The sequence below is a fragment of the Onychostruthus taczanowskii genome, unplaced genomic scaffold (genome assembly GCF_017590055.1).
Source record: "Onychostruthus taczanowskii isolate IOZ18803 unplaced genomic scaffold, ASM1759005v1 scaffold178, whole genome shotgun sequence".
NCBI lineage: Eukaryota > Metazoa > Chordata > Aves > Passeriformes > Passeridae > Onychostruthus > Onychostruthus taczanowskii.
In genome coordinates this window covers 290546-309809 of record NW_024498995.1, presented here as the reverse complement: position 1 = coordinate 309809, position 19264 = coordinate 290546, and the positions used below count along the sequence as shown (strand labels likewise).

The 19264-nt window shown below is 47.4% G+C and overlaps 1 protein-coding gene across 4 annotated transcripts; it reads right to left on the bottom strand.

Annotated features, from left to right (window-relative positions):
* Positions 1-178: 178 nt before the first annotated feature.
* CERS5 (ceramide synthase 5) lies at positions 179-18950 on the bottom strand. 4 transcript variants are annotated; one of them, XM_041400321.1, is made up of 11 exons: positions 17827-18950; positions 12695-12800; positions 10665-10795; positions 9671-9728; positions 9084-9134; positions 8447-8539; positions 7066-7194; positions 6384-6490; positions 4014-4170; positions 2975-3004; positions 179-1400 (listed from the first exon to the last, which is right to left on the bottom strand). In XM_041400321.1, exons 1-11 carry the CDS (start codon positions 18015-18017, stop codon positions 1248-1250), a joined length of 1206 nt encoding a protein of 401 aa, XP_041256255.1. In that variant the 5' UTR covers positions 18018-18950; the 3' UTR covers positions 179-1247. The 4 variants fall into 4 exon arrangements, 2 of the variants coding, with proteins under 2 accessions (XP_041256255.1, XP_041256254.1); XR_005952352.1 differs by having other exon boundaries at positions 1260-2058; positions 2975-3072; XR_005952353.1 differs by having other exon boundaries at positions 1267-1400; positions 2975-3072.
* Positions 18951-19264: the final 314 nt, after the last annotated feature.

Below are 19264 nucleotides of genomic sequence, written 5' to 3'. Positions count from 1 at the left end.
AAGTCACTCTATTCCAACCCCCTTCCATGGGCAGGGATGCCTTCCACGAGTCCATGACTTCTGTTCTTCCAAAAAGCTGTTTCTCCTGTCCTGGCAGCAGCCCAGGTGCTCAGAGACAGCCAAAGGACACACACTGTCCTCTGTTTTATTTCCTCAAGATGAAACACATCACCCCAGGTTTCTGAAGCAACTTTTAATTGGAGATAAGAGTAAACAACAGTATAAAATGGTAACAACTTGAGAAGTTTCCAAAATTCTGCTCCTGATTGACCGTTCCATTGCCCCCAAGTACCATTGAGTAAAAAAAGAGAAGCAAAGCCCACAGTGTGGCTGCTCTTCCAGCCCTGGGTTCCTCCACAGCTCTAACATCAGAGCAGCAACAATCACTTGTCTCAAAGTACAGGACCAAAACATCTCATTTTCTGGAGAGTTAAACCCAGCCCACCAGTTCTGATCCTCCCTCCAATCCCAGCTTAGCCAACTGAATCCAGTAGGTCTAGAGAAGTCTTCAAACCCACAATTTGCAACAGGAAGAAAACAATTTAAAACGCCTGGATTATGCCGGTTGTCTCAGGGGCAATAAACCACCCCCCCACCCCCTTGCAGAAGGCTTTGGTCAAGACTTCAGAGGGGTTTGCAGCACCAAAAGAGGCAGCAGACGCTGGCCTGGTCCCTGGTGACAGCAGAGATGAGCAGCTGGGACCTCCCCAGCACCCTGGGGCGAGGCAGAGCAGTGGTTCTGGGTTAGCACAGGTCAAAGCTCAGCTGGGAGCAGAGTCTCTGCCTCACCCAGGGCAGCTGGGACACGGAACCTGCGTTCTCTGTGCTCTGAAGTGGCTTCTGGAGTGCACCAGGAGCTGCTGCACCTGCCAGGAGTGAACCGTCGCCGAGTGGCACCGAACCCTGCAGTCCAAACCTGCTCTGCCTCGAGCTGATCCCAGTAAAAGCCAGATTGTCACGAACAAAGACACCTCTGCAAATATCAACAGGACTCAGGGGTGTTTTCTTGTACTTCTGAAGTACAAAATGGCTTGAAGTGAAATCTGCAGCTTTGTTTTTGCCCCGGTCGTTGGCTTCATCCCTTGTGCCGTGCAAAGCCTCTGACTGGTCAGGGTTGTGCCCGTTTCGGGTCTGCTGGAGGTTTCTGGGGAAGGGGTTTTTGATTAAAGATCACTTGGGAATGTGGAGCTCAACACAACTAGATATTGAAAGAGAAGTTCGTGTTTGCTCAAGGCCAGCCCAGGGCCTTACTCCTCTCCTGTCCACTGGCCGCCGGCCACGTGGCCGTTCAGGCGGTTGGAACCGTTACTGGAAGTGCTGAAAATTCCTTTTGTGCTGTTGGAAGTCACATCCTCCTCCTCAGAGCTGCTCTCCACGTCACTGCGGTCATCCTTGGACACCTAAACATTGCCAATGGAATTGGGGAGCGGGAGAGGAGAAGGGGAGTTGAAAAATTGACAGAAACCAGCAGTTAGAAGGTTGTGTCCCTGTGATGAACCACCTTCACTCACATCTGCCTCCTGCATTGAGCCTGGCTCAGTTCAAGCTCCCAAGAAGGAGCCTGTCATCACATTAGGAACAAGACACAGACACTGAAAAAGACAATTTGGAAAGATGAGCTCCATTTTTCAAATATCCTGTGTATCTGTGAAAGCACTTCACCCTCGTCCTCACCAGATCAGATGATATTACAGACCTGGCGTTGTTCTTGTCTTCCAAGGGCTCCTCTCTAGATCAGTTAAAGGCCATTTTTCTAAAGCATTTGTTTTGAATCAAAAATTTCTCATGCCACAATCACAAGTGGGTCCAGCAACGTGTCAGTTTGAGAGAGAACATTTTGTCCTACAGGGAGCAGCTTTGCTATTTTAAAAATTAGCCAGCTTTATTTATCACATCACTGTTCCAACAAAGCACCTCATTTCCACAGCCTGTGCTTCACCTGGGAGATCCTATTTAGGAGCAGGAGCCTGCTTGGACAAGGGATGGAGAACAAAGGCAGGGTCTGATCCAGCAAACACCCACTCAGAACAGGAACAGCCTCAGCCCAGGGATTCAGACCTGCTTACAGAGCATGCCTTAGTCAGAGCCTGCTGCAAATCCAGCTCCCTTTGACTTGCACATGGGATTTTGAACCTTCCCAGCAGGAGCGTGGTGCCAGCTGCTCCAAGTGCCACAGCAGGGCAGCCCTGCAGAGCCAGGAGGGGAGGGGAAGAGCCCATAAACCCCAGCCCCAACTGCAAACACACACCCTGGGTGGTGGCAGGTGCCAGGGCCAAACCTCCCCAGCACGAGCTGGGCTTGGAGAGCAGCCCCTGCTCTGCCCAAGGCAGCTCCTCACTCCCCTCCCTCTGCAGCCCCAGTAACTCCATGTGCCAGCACTCTGGCCTGCAGCTTCCCAAGGATTCCAGGATTTCACTCTACTCTGCTCTCCTGGAGTCAGGGTTAGGGCTCTGCAGCAGCAGGAAGTGATTGAACTCCAGGGAAGATGTGGCTGGAAGCCAGGTAAAGTTAATGATCTCCAGGAGCTTTTTGGATGTCCTGGCTTCTGCCTGTTGCCAGGATTTTTGCTATCTTTCCCCAATCTCCTGCTATATTGGAAGTTCAAAGGGTCACTGGAAGGAAGCAGAAATCCCTGGACATTTTTTGTGTTCTTGGGGGAGAAGTGACTGTTTCACTCTTTTTCACAAAAAGGAGTAAATTCCTCCAGCCCTCTCCCCCTCAGTGTGGTGCTGATGAGGAGCAAAGACAGAAATTGGTGTGTGGGTGTGTAAAAGCACAAAGTGAAGGTTTTGCAGGCAGGTGACAGCAGGTGAGAACAGACCCCAGGACACTGCTCTGACCTTTGGAAAAAACAGTATTTTAGCACTCTGTCAGGACCAGGGAGAGAAGGAGAAGGCACAGGGCTCTGCTTTTGTCTTGGGGCTTCGACACAGATGTGTTTCAGTGAACAAACAGAAACACAGGTCACACTTACATGCACAGGGTGAAACTGTCCAGCTCCAATCTGGCACAGAGAAAAGGAGAAAAGAATGAAGAAGACAGAGCTTAGAGTCCTTTCTCTGGCTAGGTCACCTGGACAGGAGAGAACCAAGGAAAGGGAAAAGGTGTAGAACTCAGGATATAGAAACAGCTGCAGAGAATGAAAATCAGGCATTTGTAGTAGCAGCCTGTGGGGAACAGATGAAGAGCTCGTACCCTGAAACCTGCTTGCCCCCAGAGTCAACCAGAATATTTCTATTTTCCAAGGCCACATTCCATGTGTAGGGGCAGCTAAAGTCAAACACAAAATAATGCAGAGCCGTCAGAGAAACCCAGATCAGAATATCAATATCTGATAGGAAAAAGCATTTGTGCTACTAAATCAGCTTTTTTGCTGGTTTCATGGAATCATGGAATGGATTGGGTGGGAAGGACCTTAAAGCCCACCTTGTTACACCCCCTGCCATGGGCAGGGACACCTTCCACTACCACAGGTTGCTCCAAGCCCTGTCCAGCCTGGATGATCTTTAAGGTCCCTTCAAAGCCAGGCCAGTCTGTGATCTTTCACAACCAGCAAACCCCACTGCATCCCTGGGAACCCTTTCCCTGGGTGCAGGAGCTCAGTGCACTGGCAGACAGGAGCCAGTGAAGAAGCACAATCCCCAGCACATCCCAAGGACCAGCTGAAGTTGGGAAACATCCTGTGTGTTCATCCTGTTGTCCAAAAGAGAGCCTGCTACCACCTTAAACTCCAGAGTGCACAACAAGAGTGTCATAATTGCCATTTCAGGACATTTGAATGTACTGGAAAATGGAGTTGTTCCCCTGCATGCCCAGGAGAGACTCCCTGCCTTTGAACACACCTGGGAACTCACAAGTGCAGAGCAATCAAGGTAAAAAAAACACTGTTTTTGTGAACTCTTGACACAAATCCCTTAAGAACCAACACCAGCCCTCACTGAAAAGCCCAATTTCTCACAATTCCTTAACGGGGCTTGTAGAAAAGAGGAGCCAGAAGGCTCCCTCAGCCTTACCTTGCCCCTCACCAGGGCCTTGGAGGCCGTGCGGATGATGAGGTAAGACCAGATGACATGCAGGACCTGCAAGGTCACCAGGAGCCCGTTGAACAGCCACCAGGAAGGGTAGGGACCGATCAGCTCCCAGCTTTCAAACAGGGTTGTGTTCAAAATCCTGAAAGAGATCCAGAAACACGTTTCAGATCAGCTGTGCTCAGCTCTGACTGGAGGTGCCAGGCCAGATGCACAACAGTTTGTGTCTCACTGAGCATCTGCTGCTCTGCTCCTGCCAGAGTCAGGAGACTGAGTAAAGCTCATTAGGAGCATTTGAACTGAGCAACAAAACAGAACATGTGAATGTGCTGCAATTTGGTTACACACACGGATCTGCTGCCAATTTTCTTCTCCAAAGCACAAGCATTTATTTATAACAACTTCACAGGAAGTGATGTCAGGCTGCTCTGGTCACCAAAACAACCGTTAACACCTTCCTGCTTGGGCAGCTTTCACCCAGATTTAAAGATCAAAAATTGTATCAAAAATAGGGTGGGCACAGGAGCTGGGCAGGGATTGTCCCTCTGTGAGGCTGTGTCCAGTTCTGGGCCCTCCCAGCAAGGAGATATTGAGGGGCTGGAGAGTGTCCACAGCTGGAACAGCTGGGGAAAAGGAGGCTCAGGGGGGACCTTCTGGCTCTGCACAACTCCCTGACAGGAGGGGGCAGCTGGGGGGTGTATAACAGGACAAGAGGGATGTGCCAGGGAAGGTTCAAGTTGGACATCAGCAGGAATTTCTTCATGGAAAAGGTGGTGAGGCATTGGGAGGCTCTGCCCAGGGAGGTTTGGAGTCCCTTGGAGTTCCTTGGAGGTGCCCAAGGAACAACTGGACGTGGCATTCACTGCTCCTGTGGGGATTGGTCACAGGCTGGAATCTGGTCTTGGAGGGCTTGTCCAGCCTCAAGGATTCTGGGATCAGGAAGGAATTTTGTCCCTAGAGGGCCTCCCTCCCTCCCTCCCTGGGTACTCTTCTCTTCCCTCAGAGTTTTATAGATTCCTCCAGCCAGGCTGAAAGACTCAAAACTGCTTTATGGCCCATGCCTTGTGTTTCTTTCATTACTGTTTTGCTGTTCTTGTTGCTGGGAGTTATTGCCAGTCCTTCAGCAATTTAATAAACACTTCAGATTTTATGATGCAGAGAGGTATGGAGAGATCTTTAACAACCACATTAATTTCACGCAGCTTTTAACACAAGAAAATCAAAACAAGCCTTTCAAACAAGAACCAAAATCCCCCAAAAGGCAGCTCCAGAAGTATTTAACTCATAGCAGGTTTATGAAAGAATTAAATGTGATTCCAGAGATCTGCTGATGTTTTACATTACCAATTAGGGAAGGGAATACACGTGCAGTAAAACAGCACAGGGGCTGCAGTGCTGCTGCAGCTTGCCAGATTCCTCTGCAAAGCTGAGGAGTGACATTACAGCCAGTGGAAAAACACATTAAAGATTTACAGGATGCTGAGCACTGGTGTGAGGTAAGAGCATCCCCCTCACGACAGACAGCAGCTGCTAAAACAACTCTCTATTTTGTCCCTGGAAGGAGCCTATGAAGAAATAGGAATTAAAGCTCTTCTTCATCCAGAGTCCTTTGGTGCATTTACTGGAAAATAGGCAAGAGCTTTAACTGCAACCCTGATGCTAAAGTGAAAGGATTGTTGCTGCCTACCAGGCACCCAAAAAAAATGGGAATGCCAGGTGTCCATGGCCTAGGAAATAAATGCAGGCAGTAAAATGGTTTAACCAAATTGTCATCACACACAATAAACGGACAACAGCTCATTAACCAAAGCACTGCTCCAGGTCTGACCTACTGAGGTGAGAGGGAATCTCATTATGGGATGATTCTCTCTAAGCCATTTATCCAGGGTTTTACCTCCTAAGAAACCCCAGACCTATTTCAGGCTCTGAGTAGTCACGACACAAGGACAGGACAGAAGTGTCTTAAGAATCAGAAACTGCAGTGATGACTAAGCCAAATAAACACAAAAAAGACCTCAAGAGACTGTGCCTCACTTGTAATTATTTCTAGAACTTCTTCAGAGAAGCAGAGAATCCTTCAAGCCTCTCAGAGCAATTCTGGCTGAGTCTGTCATCACTGCAGCAGGGGAGGGGCAGCTGTGAATGGGATTCTGGACTCTTCCACCCAGTCCCTCAGCTGAGTGGGGAGAGATTTCTTCATGTGCCTACTCAAACCTCCTGCCCCAAACAGCACTTGGGCCAGTGCTGCTTCAGGCTGCCTCAAGGGACAGCTGGAATGCTTGGGAAAAGTTAAAACAAAGGCTCTGCTGAAAGGACTGGGAGAACAACCAAGGCCTCCCAGCTCCAGGTGCTTACCAGAAAGGGTAAATGCCCAGGCGGGTCACGATGAACACGACCCCAAAGAGCATGAAGAAAGCATCACACAGACGTTGGTACTTGGCATAATTGGCCAGTTTTGCAGCCTACAAGAGACAATAAACATGCAAATATTATTCCCTTTGTGCACTCCTGTAATTACCAGGCTGGAGAGATGCAAAACACTCTCAATCACATTTGTACAGTTTGGAACAAAGAGGGATTATTACATTAATTTTTTTTATACTGTTATTTATATGGTCCTACAAGAACAATGAGAGAGACTATTTACAAGGGCTTGGAGTGACAGGACAAGGGGGAATGGCTTCAAACTGCCAGAGGATACAATCACCCTGTCAGAGGGTGGTGAGGCTCTGGCACAGGTTACCCAGAGAAGCTGTGGCTGCCCCATCCATGCAAACGTCCAAGGCCAGGCTGGATGGGACTTGGAGCAACCTGGGCTAGTGGAACTGGATGATCTTTAAGGTTCCTTCCAACCCAAACCATTCCGTGGTTTTGTTACTCTCAGCACCCAAGCAGTTTGGAGGAAAAGCTGACAAGGCAGGAGCAGCAGCACCAATTTCATGGCACATTTAAAGCAGTTTATCAAGAAGGGGAATGTCAGCTTGTTCCCCTGAGACCACATCAGCATTAGGGATGCAAAGACTGAAAGGAAATTCACCTCCAAGAGGAAATCTGAAGCGTCGTGGAGGCACAGCACCAGAGTTCCAACCCGCACCATGTTATTCATGTACGAGAATGTGATGAGTCCAATCGTGGCCAAGTGATGGACAAACATGATCAGGAAGTCCTGGAAACAGGAAGAGCACAAATGAAGACTCTTTGGTCGTCACACAAATGCAAAAGTTTGGAACAGAGCCACCCAACTGAGTCACTAGGGTCACAGGATTCCTTCGGTTCAGGCTCTGACTCCACAACAATCACAGCTCATCACAATCCCACCATCTCCACAAAAGCTTCCAGAAAGATCTCTCAGCTTTGGTGCTGCTGAAGTCAGAGCTCTGCCTGCTCAGGGAGCAGCACAGACTCTGTGGCACACACACACAACTGTACCTGCAGACCCCACAGATATGATTCAGAGCACAAGATGACCCTTATTTTTATCTCCTCCTGGTTTTTCAGACACACTGAAGTCCCCTCAGCTCCTGGGACACTAAGTGCTACTACTGCTGTCAGTGACCAAACCCTGCCAGGGCAGAGCAGGCACAGAACACCAGGTAAACTAAGCAGGAAGAACAAAAAATGATTACAATGCACAATATTCAGGCTGGTTTGCACTTCAGCCCCTGGCTCCCTGTACCTCACCCTGCTGCCACGGGGAATGTCATCCACCTGTTAAAGTCAAAATGAAAAATTACAGAGTCCCAGAGGTTGTTCATCACTCCCTGTCTGCAGCTCCACTGTATTCCACAGTGCCCCACCTGCTCAAATTTCAGCACAGAAAAAACGTGTTGTTTTTTAACAGCCAATGCAAAAATTGGGATAATTTGCTGCTTTGCAGCTCATGTAAAGGAAGCAATAAGCCAGGATTTACTGGGGACTGTTCTCCAACAGCAACAATAACCTGCAAAACAAAATCCTGGAATGCAGCATGACAGAATTAGATTTGAGCAACTGCAACCACTCATCATCTGCTCCTCACACAGATGAGATATTCCTTTCAAAACCCCATTTATTATTTCCTTAGTGTTTGCTATTTCCTCAGTAGCTTCAGCAAGGTACTGCTTTGAGCAGCTCATTTTCTTGCAAGCCTTTCAGTTAAATCTATTTTTAGGCAATGATTTGTTAATTTTTGATTGGGAGGTATTGAGTGAAGCTGCTCTGTCCCCTGGAAGGTGAACGGAATTCAAGGATACACCAGGTCAGCCTCGCTCCTCCCTTTTTCTCAGGGCTCAAAAAGGTGTAAATGAGGAAGAAAATATAATTACCACTACATTTTGGCTTTCCTGGACAGGCACACTCCCATTTTTTGTTAGTCCTACCTATTATTCTTGTTTTTATTACAGCTATTGAGTGGTTAATGCAATTCTGGGTCATCTCACCTTCCGTTTAATGTCTGTAAACTGAGAAAACATGAGGGACCAGTAGAAGGCCAGCTCCAAGATATAGTAATAATAAAGCCTGGATGTTAGAGGCTGGAAAACACACAGAGAAAGCACACTTATAAGACAAAATAATTCAAATTTTACATTAAAATCACTTTTTTCCTTCCACCTTTTCCATCCCACTTTGTTCCTCCAGAATTGCTGAAATATAAGTTAAATCATTCAGGTTTAATAAAAACAGGCATCTTACTCCAGGCTTACTCACACAAATGTAATTGTGTGTTTGAGCTTTCTTCCAAAGGAGTAAATTCCCTTATCAATATTTACAACTCCTGCTGGAGCCTATTGGAGTAGGAAAACCAGGCTCTGGAACAGACTGTTGGTCTCTACACAGTAAATAAATAAATTACCACTATGATTTTATGCCTTTTTCTCCAACTTTTAATAATCTCAGGAGGAAATACACACAAAGTGACTGAGTCAGATGTATCTGAGGAAACCCTGGTGCTGCCAAACCTAACCAGGATGTAAAGGCACAAAAAGTAAATGGCAGAGTTTTAATCCAGTGTCAATAACAAAAATAAAAACTGGAATTGTCCAAAAAGTTGGAATTTAGGAGGTGTTTCTTTCATACCTGGAAAGGGTAGTTGTACCAGCACTGTCGTGTGTCCCAAAACCAGGGTGCCTAAAGGGAATATGTAGGTTTTTGTTATATATAAATAAGAATTTATATAAACCCCCAGTTTGTACTGGGTGTTTTCTTCCCCAGCACCTAAAGTCCCCTGACACTACAGCACTGCCTCACTGAAATTTTACCTTTATTCTGCCATTCAAACTACATTTACTGTAAAAAACCCTGGTGATTTAAAGTCTGATTTGTGCTGCCAGTGTGAGTTCTGCTGCAATGGAAATTTCTAGAATAAACATACAGCTCTAATAATTATAAAGAGCCAAGGAGATGAACCTGTATCCCTTCAAGAGGAAAAGAGAAAAAAAAGGAGCAGCTCTCCATAGCAAAGAAAACCCAAAACCCACCTTGTTTTTTCCAACATTCGGGAGTAACACATCAAATAATTTTCTATTATTTCCAAAATGACAGATCTGCATAGGAGCTTCCCTATAGTGCAAAGAAGGTCTTTAACAGAACCCCCAGGATCCCAAATCAGGGATCATTCAACTGCAACCACACAGAACAACAACGTGGGTGACACAGCAACTTACCGTCCAGAGAAACCTGATTCCATAAAAAAATATACCGAAATAAAATGTAAATCTCCACCTGGAAAAAGAAGTAAAAAATAAACTTAGGACATAGAATTAGCTTTTGGTTAGCATTTGTAAAATTAATTTAAATAATTGGGAAAAATCTGACAAAATCTCACACCTGAAAAGCCTTCACCCACCTTGATTTCTAAAAATTTCAGGTAACATAAACCTACTGAAGAGTTTTCACACCACACATGGGCTTGCATCAACAGCCAGGTTTGAAACTCACGGTGAACATGCATCATTCCATATTTAAGAGACACAAGATAACAACAAGCAAAGCTGTTGTCACCCAGAGATATCCTAGTGTTTGTTATTTTCCCCTCTTACCTTGTGGCTTTAGGTAGACAAAACCATACTGGGGGAAGAATTGAAAGTTACTGGAAAGGAAAGAAACCAGCAGAGGAGAAACAAGTCAGGAAAAAATACTGAGGTTCTATTGCACTACAGAGAAAACTACAGGAGCTCGGAGGGAACGGGGAACAAAGAATGGGCTGAAGAGAGAAGAAAAGGAAGCCAGAAGGTGGGAATGGGAATGAGCTCTGGGCAGGAGCGGGGCGTGCAGGAGAGTCCCAGGGGATTCACAGCCAGTGTGGGCACGGGGACACACGGACAGGGACACACGGACAGGGACACACGGACAGGACAGGGACACACGGACAGGGACACACGGACAGGACAGGGACACATGGACAGGGACACGTGGACAGGGACACATGGACACTCTCAAGTGTCACCAAGGACCTGGCCCAGTGTCTAAAGCTGCCCAGCACTGCCTCCTGTGCCCCGTTCTGCTCTCTCAGACATGCTCACAAAACATTTCAGAATTCTAGAACCTCCTTTAACTGCCCTATTTGCTTGTACAGGAATTCTGGCCCCTCTCTGGCAGAGCAGCTGCCCCCCAGGCCCAGCTAGAGCTCTAAGATGAAGCCCCTCTGCACAAACATACATGCTCTCACAAAATTTAGTGAGGGTGGTGGGTTTGTCCTGGTTCCTCCGATGCCGAAACCAGCGCTGGATCTTTCGGACATCCCAGTCCAGCTGCTTGGACAAGCCTTCTAACCTTTTTCCATCTGGAGACTGAAGGAAAATGAAACAAATGTCATTTCTCCCACTCTCCAAGCTACTTCCAGTCCTGCACTATGACAGAAATAATGCACAGATAACAAAAAAAAACACCAGGAAGGGACCACAGAGTCTGGAAGTAAGAGCCCATGGCCACAAATGCTCATTCAGATTTAACCTTCATAAGCCACTAATTACTTAATTACTCAGAATGGTTTTGGTTGAGCATTTCCTCACCTATTTCATCAGTTGACAGCACATTAAGACAAAGAATGTGACTGTTCTGTGGGTTGATTTGGGGGAGGAGCTGTTAAAATGTTCTGTCCTACTGTTAAAGCTGCACCCAGAACTCCGGAGCAAAGCTTAAGATGTTTAAGGTTTGCTATTCACAGCAAGGACAGGGAAACTTTAAAGTAAGAGTTGGTTTAACACAGTAGATATTTGTATATTCCATAAGGGCACTGTAGAAATTGTGTTATTTCTGTTATCAAAGTTTATAAATGAAAATATATTTGAAGACTGAAGTACTTCCATGACAAATATGGATATAATAGATCCCTGTTCTCCACCTGTCTGAATGAACACAAATGGATTTATCAAAGTGAACCAAACCTGGTAGCTCCCTCTATAATGGCCCAGGAGTGAGATAATTCAGACCAACTCTGCCAGAGAGCTCTACCACTGAAAGATGATAAACACATTTTACTCTTTGAGTTACATATCAACCACAAAAGCTATGCAGAATGTTGATTTAATAAAAAACCATCAGTTTGCCCAGCTGAAAATCAAAATCAGAATAATTTGATTTTCAGCCTTGAGACCATGACTGTCCTGTCAATCCATCACACCACATCTCTCAGCACTTTCCTGGGATTCAGTGGTTGGGAAAGCACCTGCCTCTAGAGGAATCCAGAGCTCCAGCTCAGAGCAGCAGTGAAATCCTTCCCCTACACCAGGGGACCCCAGCCTGGCTCTCCAAACCCCACAGCACACTGGGACAGCTAAAGGTTTCATCAGCCAGACAAATTCTGCACCTCCCGGGTTTTCTAAACATTTATTTCAAGGACATCCCCTGCATTAAAGTTCTCCCAACAAAGGGCATCAGATTCTGGGGATTTTTCAGTTCACACATCATTCCAAATGCCTCAAAACTTTAATGTTCCCACAAGGCAAGTTTTTTTGAGGTTTTTATAGAATTTCCCTTTATCTGGTCCAGTAGATGTGGTTCAGCATCTCCAAATCTCAACAGAAAAACCTCCATTTTGTTATCTTTAATGACAATCTATTGCACTTATTCAATGTTGGATAAAATACAGTGGGATTCTGTCATTCTGTAGGCCTGTGAGTTTAAGGCAAAGAAGGAAACAACCCAAAGAAACACCTCCTGCCACCATTAAATGTCCTGCCCTTCATCAGGACAACCTTCACTGCCTGAACACCTCCCTGAATAATCCCCTTCCACTGACAACTGCTGTCCAGGTTTACAGTAAATGGCAAAAATTACAGGAAGACATTCACAATAAAAACAATAAAATCAGAAAAGGAACTGAGCTCAAGAAAAAGAGGAACCCTTTCCCAATAAAAGTGGAAGATGCTGGGAAATCTCTGATTAAACCAAGAATCCCCACTGTGTAACTTGGACCAAAGGAAGCAGCTCAGGCCTGCTGATCAGGGCAGCATTTGTATCCCAAAGATTCTTCTGTGCACAAAACCATGCCTCAGCCATACAGGGAACTGACTCTGCTACCAGAAGGACTTGCCAGAGGCAAAGGAAAACCAGAACAAGCTCACACGTGGATGCAGAGTGTGAAATGTGCTTTTCAATGCAGAAAAGTGGAAGCAAAAGCCCCCCCTGAGACACTTCCAGGCCTCCATTCCCTTTGGAATGAAGGAGGAATTTGAAGTGTGACTCACCTTAGTGATGGATGTAAACACTTTCTCTAAAATTGCATTGGGCTGGGCTCTGTGAGGTCCACTGTCCTGGATGCCAAGGTTTATGGCACATGGCTTGGCAATAAACCTGCAAGAATTGCCCAGAAAGAGCTGGATTAAAACAAGATATTTATTTCCTTCCTGTGCCTGAATCACAAGGACCTGCATTTGTCACCAGCTGCAAAACCTGGTGAAAAAGCTTTTGAAGTCTCCATTTCACCAATTCCCAGGTGAAGAAATTTCTTTTATTAGTCCATATGGTAACTGCAGACAGCACATACTATGCACACCAGAATGAAAAATTAGATCTTAATGCCCTTGGCTTGTAAAGATCTGAATGTGCTCCCCAGGGAGATTCTCATTCCTCAGCAATAAAACAATAGACTGATAGCAGTCTGCTGTGAACAGAAATGCTGGAGATGAAGCCCTAAAACAAAGCATCTTGTTTCCAAAATAGGCCTTGGTGTCACATAGCTCAGAAAAAAGGGAAGTTCAAGTGACACAGCTCCCAGAAGTAACTTTTTCTTAGAGGAAAAATAAAGTGGCTTGTTTGCTTCAGGACAGACAGGAAGATGCAAGTCCCCCAGTCTGAAAGATCCCTGATCTCAGGATTTCATCTGTCCCACGTGCTCTGTGTATTCCAAACTGATTTAACTCTTCCTGGATTTTATAGCACAGACTCTGGAAACAAGCCTGGGTTTGAAACTAAAACAAATATAAACATGCTCAAAATTACCAGGTTTTGTTGCACATTTGTGTCAGAATGGGCTCAGGGTTCCAAGGGAAATGTCTGCCTTACCTGACACATTAATTGTTCCTCTCCTGTTGGTGGGCAAAAGAGGGGGTTAAAGGAGCAAAATTTAGTATCTTTTAATCAGTTATTTTGAGGAAGAACCTGTTTCTCAAACCGATTTTGAAAAGGACACAAGATTTGAACCCTTAAAACTATTTTGCTTTCACAGAGAGATTGTTTCAGAGAGAGCTAAGCTGAAATTACACATATTTAGGAGCCTCCCAGTGCCACCAAGCAGAAAATGCTGCTTTTTCCAACCACAATTGTTACAATTTCTCCTTGTGTTTGAAAGAAAAGATTAAAAATTCAGGAGAATTGTGGCTCTAAGTGCTCCAACAGTAATTATTCTCAGGAATACTCACTTAGTGCTTCAGGAACAAATATCTGTGGCTGCATTTAAGAACAGTCCCAGGTCGTGGAGTTTTCCCTTGAGGAATTACAGATCAGCTTGTGACTGATCCCAAAGGAACACTCAGCTCTCAGAAAACACTAAACAAACGACAGACACTGTGGGCCCAGGCTTCCCTGTCTGCTGCAGCTCTTCCTATGTCTCCATCCAGGATCTGTGAGGTTAAAAATCCCCCCAGGATCACTGAGCCCAAGCTGTGCCTGATCCCCCTCCCTGTCACCAGCCCAGAGCACCGAGTGCCACGTCCTTGGACACCCCCAGGGATAGGGACTCCAAACTTCCCTAAGCAGCCCCTTCCAAGGCCTGGCCACCTTTTCCATGAAGAAATTCCTCCTTGTAGCCCAACCTGACCCTCCTGTCAGGAGTTGTGCAGAGCCACAAGGTCCCCCCTGAGCCTCCTTTTCTCCAGGCTGAGCCCCTTTCCAGTTCCCTCAGCCTCTCCTTGTGCTCCAGACCCTTCCCAGCTCTGCCTCCTGTCTCTGGACATGCTAAACTACATCTCAACGCCCACAGCTTAAAAAAAATAAATTAAAAAATAAAAAAGGAAGGAGTGATTTCCTTTGAGCTTGGCTCCAAAGGCTCACAGCTTCTGCCATAATCCAGACCACCAGCCAGAAATCCTGTCCTGATCTTATGAAACATTTGGCAAGACCCCCACAAAAATTTAAAAAATACCAAGTATTATATGTTTTTATACTCTGCTCTCCTACAGGATATACCACAAGTGCAGCAGAGAAGTTCACATGTGAACTTGCAGGTGGAACATGAGTGAATTCACCATTCAGTGGTGAATCCCCTGCTCAGACAGGAAAATCCCAAGCTGAGCTGCTTTTAGATAAACTCAGCAGGGTAAACTCACACTTCAAACTGCTGTGGCACTTCAAATTTTTGGTCCCAGAGCAGGTTTTCAGACGTGCTTTGCACTGAATCCCACAGTGACAAAGTTCTACACAACCCCCAAAATAGACAACAATACTGCCCAGACAGCAGAGTTTCCATTCTTGGGGATATTCAAACTGAACAGCAGAAGACCACGGGTGACCTGAGCTGCCTGAACACTGGCCTTGCTTTGAGGAGAGGACTGGATGAGGTGGCCTTGAAAGGTCCCTTTTAATCTAAATGATTTTATGATTTTATAGAAATCTCAACGGCAACAAACTATACCCAAGGTCAACTTACTGCCACACCTTCCAGCAAGAAATTCTCATCACATAAACACTTCTATTAAACCTTTATCAACAGGGATCAGCTCACACCCCAGCCTTCCCTTTCACACTAGTTGTTAACACACACTGATTTTAAAACCAATTTGCAAGTCCACAGACTCATATGTTAGAACAAATAGTTCTCAGGCATGTTGTGCTGCACAAAAGGGCAGAATCTTGCTTTATGAACATTCGAGTTTGGCTGGTGAGTCCCTACCACAGCTCTTAAAGGAAGAACAATCTCCAAAGTGAGATGTATTGAATATGCACTTTTTGAGTTTGTATTTCCATAACCTCTCAATTTTGCTGTGTTAAGATTTAACCACCTCATTCCACAAAAGACCTGATTAAGTAACATCTCAAATCACCTTTTTCTCTCCCTCCCCAGCTGGAGCACAAGCTGCAGATCCTTCCTCAGATCTGTCCAGTAAAACCACATCTGGTTCCAAAGAGCACTCCAGTGCAGCTAGAAGCACATCACATCCAGGTTTTTGCAGATACCTGGGATTTTTTAAATTTTTTTTTTTTTTTTTGCCTGCAGTGGGACAAGATGTGCAAGGAGAAATATTGAAAATTATAATCAAGGATAAAAAATATAAACCAAATTTATGGGCAAAAGTCTTTGCTGACCACTCAAAAATCCTCACCCTCTCACTTTACACTGTCTTTACCTTCCTCTATGAGTCCTGCCTCACCCCTACAGTCATAAACTGCCCACAGACAAACAAACTAATGATTATTTTGTCAATGCCATGATGTAAAAGGTAGTTTTTAGTGGAATTCTAACTAACAGAAACGTGTCAGTGTTGCAGCACAAAGCACTTCCTCACAGTGAGGAGCTGCAAAAGGAGAGAGAAAAGAAGCAGCTCAACCAAAAGAGCTGCACGAGTCTGTAATTCACATTCTGAGTCACCAATCCAACTGTGAAATGTGTGTCAAGAGAGACATTTGACACAATCAAAGCCTGAATTGGAATAAATGCACCACAGGAGTTTACTGAGACAAAGCTGAACTTTTATGACATGTTCAAAGTGGCTGGAAGAAACAGAAAGGAGTTTATTCAAAGAGATGTACTTTTAAAATAAACACACCAGAAACTGCCTGAGATGGGCTGTCACAATCTGCTTTCACTTTGGGACACCACCGAGACACAGCTGAGATCAGGAACAACCCCCTCAGGAAGCAGACCTTGGCCTCTGAGCTTTGCTCTGCAGGCTCAGGAGTTAAATCATCATTTGACTCCAGCCTAAATTCACACCACAAAAGAAATTTCATAAAGCAGGGAGACAGTATCAGGACAAAGGAAACGCTGCCTGGAGCAGTGTGCCATCAGGTGTAGTGCATCTTCCCCAACAACTCCAGGAAAAGAGAATATTCTGCACCTCATCCCCAGACTGACACCTGGATTAGGAACCTCCCTACAATATCGTTGTTATTGTGTCTCACAACCTCATTTCATCGTGTCCTGGCAAGTACCAAGGTTTGGCCAGGACCAGCACACACCAAGCTGAGATGGGATTTTGGCAGTGCCACGTGTGTTCCTGGGTTCTCTGAAGCCTTTTCTTAAGGGCAGAAAAACAGCATGGAGAAAATAAAGTCTCTCAAGTTTCTCACCTCTCTGCTGACCTGCTTCATTTTCCTCCATATTTGCCATCTTTCTACTTCATCCCAACCACCTCTTCTTAATTTCTGAAAGCTCAGAAAAATTCACATTTCTTAAAGAAAATCCACAGGGAAAAAAACGACTCAATTCCCACTCACTTTAATCCTGCAGCCTTTTTCATGCTTAGAAATACCTGGGGAATCATGGAATGGTTTGGGTTGGAAAGGACCTTAAAGCTCACCCAGCCCCATCCCCTGCCGTGGGCAGAGACACTTCCCACTTATCCAGGTTGCTCCAAGTCCATCCAACCTGGCCAACTTTTGCCCTTTCAAGGCAGAAATTTAAGATTAAATCAATGTTTAATGAACTACCTGCACAGCAACAGAGGGTGTCTTGGTCCGTTTCACCTAAGGCTTTCCTAAGTAAGCCGCTTTACTAATTAATATCTCTGCCACCCACACACTGCGTGTGGCTGTGGCAGATCCACACCACACACGGATCTGCCTGTGCCCCAGGGCTGAGTTCGCATGCTTATGGATGCCCAGGTAAATGAGGAATCCCGTATTACACCTGTTTATGGGCAGAGACCAAGATCCGCACTCACATCCATCGCGCCCGAGACGAGGGAGAGCCACCAAGTATTTAATAATGCATCAGGCCATGTGAAGCAGCCCTATTTCCTCATCCAGGAACTCAGGGAAAGTACAATAAAGCACACACGGAAGCCAAGCGCGGAGCAGCAGCCGCCAGCTCTGTCCGTCACCCAGCGAGGTTCTCCCGGGCAGGAGCACGAGTAAAAGTGAATTCCTATATGAAACATGGGATTTTTATTGGCACTACCTCAGCACCGCCGGACTGGAGGGGCCTCTCGTCATGCAGATCCAGGGCAGTAGAGCCCCACGGGCTTGTGCATGTCGCGACAGACACGACTCCCGCGACAGATTCGCGGGATTACACAATGTCCCCTTTCCACGCGCGCAGGGCCTCGCGGAGGCCCCGCAGGGTGCGGGGGAGCCCCCGCCGAGCCGCCCCCAGGCCCGGCCCGGTGCTCACAGACCCCAGCGCCTCCCGGCCCCGCCGCCCCGGGGGCGGCCCCGCGCTCACCTCTCGAAGAGAAGCCGCACGGCGAAGATGCCGAGCGCCAGCGGGAAGGCGGAGAGGACGTGAGCGGCCCGCGGGTACTGCAGCCCACTGCCCGGCTCGCCGGCCAGGTCGGCCCATGTCACGTTGTGCGGGAGCCAGAACCGCTCGTTCCAGAACCAGGCCCGCAGCGCCGCCGCCGCGGCCGCCGCCATCTTCCGCCTGCCGCCGCCGCGCTCGGGCGGCCGCCACAGACACGGGGGCGCGGCCGAGCGCCAGCCCCGCCCTGCCCGTCACGGCGGCAGCGAATCGGGCGGCAGTCCCGGTGCCGAGGGGGCGGTGCTTAGAGAGACCGCGCCCCTCATCGCCTCAGCCCCTCACGCCTCAGCCCCCCGGCCCGGCCCTGCTGCCGCCGCCACACGGGTGGGCGCCACCGACACGGCCGGGCGGGGCTGAAGGAAGCCGCGCCTCTCATCGCCGGGCCGCGGCCCGTAAGGGGCGGGCTTGGAATACACCGCGCCCCTCTTTTTCATCATCGTTCCCCTTATTGCATCGCCCGCCACAGGCGGTGCGGAGCTGGGACGAAGCCGCGCCCTTTATCGCCTTGCCCCGCCCCTCCCGGCGGCCGCTGATTCTGGCGGTCGCCACAGCCACCAAACGAAGCTAAAATGAGGTCCCGGCGCTCACCGCCACACCTGAGCCCGCCCCTCACTGCGGCCGCCGCTCACGGGGGCGAGGCCGTTGCTCACGGCCGTTCCGCCGGGCCCTCGCGCGGCCCGTTACTTTGGAGCATGCGCGGTGCTGCGCCCCCGCGTTCCCGCCCGCGCGGAGCGCGCGGGGTCGTGAGGGAGGAGCGCGCGCGCGCGGCCCCGCCACCCCCCTCAGCGCCCCCTGAGGGAACAGAACCGGAGTGACTGAAAAAAAAGTCACAGATCCACTGAGTCACAGAGCCAAAAGGTGACAGAGCCACAGGGCCACAGAATATAGCGAGTTGGAAAGGACCCACGAGGATCATCAAAGTCCGACTCCTGGCCCTGCACCGACACCCCAACAATTCCACCGTGTCACGGCCGTGATGTCGATGCTTCACACGCTGCTGAGCCCTCGCGGTTTCCACAAGCAGAGACGACTTTTAACTGGTAAAAGTCCTCAAGGCAGCAAGACAGGGCAGCAAACGATCCACGCTTAGTGTAATGTCTCTTTTGGCACCTGTCCAGTGGAGAATAGATTAAATGGCCCATTAAGCACTCAAATGCTATGATAACTAATAGATTCGAGGATAGAGTAATTTATGATCTATTCGCCTTTTTTTTTTTTTAATCAATGACTTTATTTAGAAGTACCCGATGTGCTAATTTCTCCTTGAAGATGTTCAGTTGGATGCAGGCCCCTGTATGTCAGAGACTCGCAGATGCCTCAGATTTAACTAGAATTAATGATTTTCTGATTAAAGTCTCTGGTA